Raw genomic sequence first — 2,815 nt, forward strand, 5'->3', positions numbered from 1 at the left:
TAAATACTAAACATAAGATGACAAAAATGTGGAAAGATGCTGGGAATAGTCCACCATACAGAAGTGTTCAGCACTGCAAGTCCCACCTTGAAAGTACCAGGTTGAGGAAAGGACATATCCCTAACATATCCTGGTTCCTAAAGTCAAAATGCAGCTTCAGGTGATCAACAAGTATTCTACTGCTACAGGAGCTGTAATGACAAGCAGTGAATTAGAAGTGAAAATGCATTCTTTTTTAGCTAGAGTGAGGCAGGAAATGAGTGACAAGAAATGCTGCTGCATGCTTATGCGGTTGTACATAAAAAATAATAGGGATGGCTGTTTTGATACACCCCTTTTGAAGCTGTGAATGCACCCCTTCAAGGTTATGGTCCTCTGTAACACTGTCATAATCAATTAATTAGGCCTGATGTGGTTAGATTCCACAACTAGGAATTTCTGATTTCAATCTTGAACTGACTAGTCACGTATTCCCTACACTACTATACGACACCTGCCAATGGTGCATAAAATTGATTATTTTTTTGCAAGACGCTGATCAGCTGACCCACATTCAGTCTGTATGTCCAACTGTCTGACCTCCTGCTTCATCAATATTTAAAAAAACAGTTACGTTTTATCTGCCATAACTACCAATAATTCTAAAATGCGAAAAACTATGTAGCTTTATTTGTACTGTCTTTAGTACCTAAAATGAACTACAACAATACCATATGAATAATGGAATGTCAAAAAAATTGTCTACTGGTGATGAATACAGTCTAACCCCACCAATGACAAAATACAGTATACTTATGATAACCTCCATCAACAATAAACGATTCAAACTCTGTTGATAAAAGACTGAAGTATCACAGAGGTCACATCACACTGATAGTAAAAGAAACCTATCAAAAAACATCATCAATACACTTATCAAAAAAAGTAAATTATACAGAAAAAAACCTAACGGTGATTGAAAAACATAGCTGCATTCCCTCGGTAATTTCGGGCTCAAACTCAGTGATTAATCAATAACTAAACTGGAGGAAGGATCGAAGTAGACTTACCTGCTCGGACTCGCTCACGGGGGTCAGGGGCATCCTGCCGGACATCTTCCCGCTCTCTCGCCGGATTTCTGTTGCATTCAGTCTGAAAAAATCATCTCCCTGCGCCGGCTGCTCTGGCTACAGCATCTCTCGACGAAGACAGGCTACCTCGGTGGCGATCAGCTGGGAGGCTCCGCTGGCTGGAGTGAGGGAGAGGCCGAGACGGCGACTACGGAAGGGCCCGATGTTTGTGTCGGTACGTGGGGGAGAGACGCATGGAGATAAAGGCAGAGAGAGAAGGAGGAGGAAGGGTGGAGAAGGGTAAAAGTAATATTCCGTCTTGCAGCTTCCAGCGGTTTATCAGGTCAAACAGCAGCACTGCGGAGTTAAAAAAAAAAAAGACAAAAAAAAGACGTCAGAGCTCCTCCTCCTCGTCATCCCCATCTTCATCTGCGTCATCCTACAATATCCCAGCATCCTCAGCTGCTCCACTACAGAACACTCTACCTTAAAAATCCTGTTCAATAAAATCTGAACATCTAGAATTTTTTACACTTCCTGGTTTACACACGCCTCGTTCAAATGAGCCAACATTCAGATTCATAGAAGTGCCACATACATTTTTAATTATAAACAGTTGTTAAACTCTTCTTAATTTGTAATGCTTAATATAATACGATGGTAGGCTGTAATTAGTCTGAGAAAAGTTGTTTTATAGGAACATCCAGAGACTCATACTGTATCAAGAAAATGTATGCATTGTTTTGGGGTTTTTTTTTAAGTCAGAATTTGATAACTCAATATCAATACAATGATATTATACTAATAGAGACTAAATTTACACCTTCATAGCTTGTTTGGTTCAATTTGAAAAAAAAATCTCAAAATTAAAAAAAATTAAATATTGAAAGAAAAACCTCACATTAAAGAGCGAAAATAATGACATGTTGGACAATTTGCATGAAAATGTGTTACTGCTTGAGCTGCCATTCAGATGTAGAGGTGATCTTGACTAACGTGCCAATGAACTGGAAGTTGTACTCACCAAATAGTTAGAGGCAGAACGAAATAAACACAAAACAATGATAAAGTCAACCAGACATAACAACACAGAAAGCACTTTGTTACATTTGTATTTCATTAATTCTAACCCATGATTATTCAGGAAGAGTAATGCTGCTGCATATGTAACTTTCATCTCTGAAAAAAAAAAAGATTAAATTATTTCAAGTTTTTATTCATTTATTTTTTTAGGTTGACTATTTGCTGTTCAGCTAAATACAAAATCTCATGTTTGTTTCTCTTTGATTTTAAATCTAATGAGTTCATTTTTCTACTCTTTGTCATTGGTTCAGGCTTTATTTTTGTACGAGGCTCTGTCCCCCCCAAACATTAAAGCTAAAAGTTTGTGGCCCACAATTCCCCTGTCCACACAGAAATCGCCAAACACTTCTGGTTTGTAGCTTTCTTTGAAAATTTGCCTCCTCATATAGTGTTACACTGTCGTCTTGTGGGTTCTCTGCCCTGTTGCATTGTGTACGACTCCAGTCATGTCAACGTTTTCCCCTTTTGACTTTGTGAGTGTGGATAGTGCAAACACGTCACTTGACCAACCTACGTTTAAGCTTTTTATTTGAACTAAATGAACAGCTGTACCATGTAAAGTTACTTCCACACAGCAAAAAAGAAACCTTAAGAAGGCCTTAAAAAAAAAAATAAAATAAAATAAGACCAATAACGCTGTGTGTTGTAAGTTTTGTTTAATATTGTATTGAAAAATAAAATAA

General features: G+C 37.7%; 1 protein-coding gene across 3 annotated transcripts in view; it reads right to left on the reverse strand.

The window, feature by feature from the left end:
• Positions 1-1,422, reverse strand: part of mark1 (MAP/microtubule affinity-regulating kinase 1) — a 45,325-nt gene extending 43,903 nt beyond the window's left edge. For all 3 annotated transcript variants that reach the window (XM_072383553.1, XM_072383552.1, XM_072383551.1), the window contains exon 1: positions 1,050-1,422. In XM_072383553.1, the coding sequence (XP_072239654.1) occupies positions 1,050-1,094 (45 nt within the window). In that variant the 5' untranslated portion in view covers positions 1,095-1,422. The remainder of the gene's footprint in view (positions 1-1,049) is intronic.
• Between the last annotated feature and the right edge of the window lie 1,393 nt (positions 1,423-2,815).

The sequence above is a fragment of the Leuresthes tenuis genome, unplaced genomic scaffold (assembly GCF_036924035.1).
Source record: "Leuresthes tenuis unplaced genomic scaffold, fLeuTen1.0.hap1 SCAF_4, whole genome shotgun sequence".
Classification (NCBI taxonomy): Eukaryota; Metazoa; Chordata; class Actinopteri; order Atheriniformes; family Atherinopsidae; genus Leuresthes; species Leuresthes tenuis.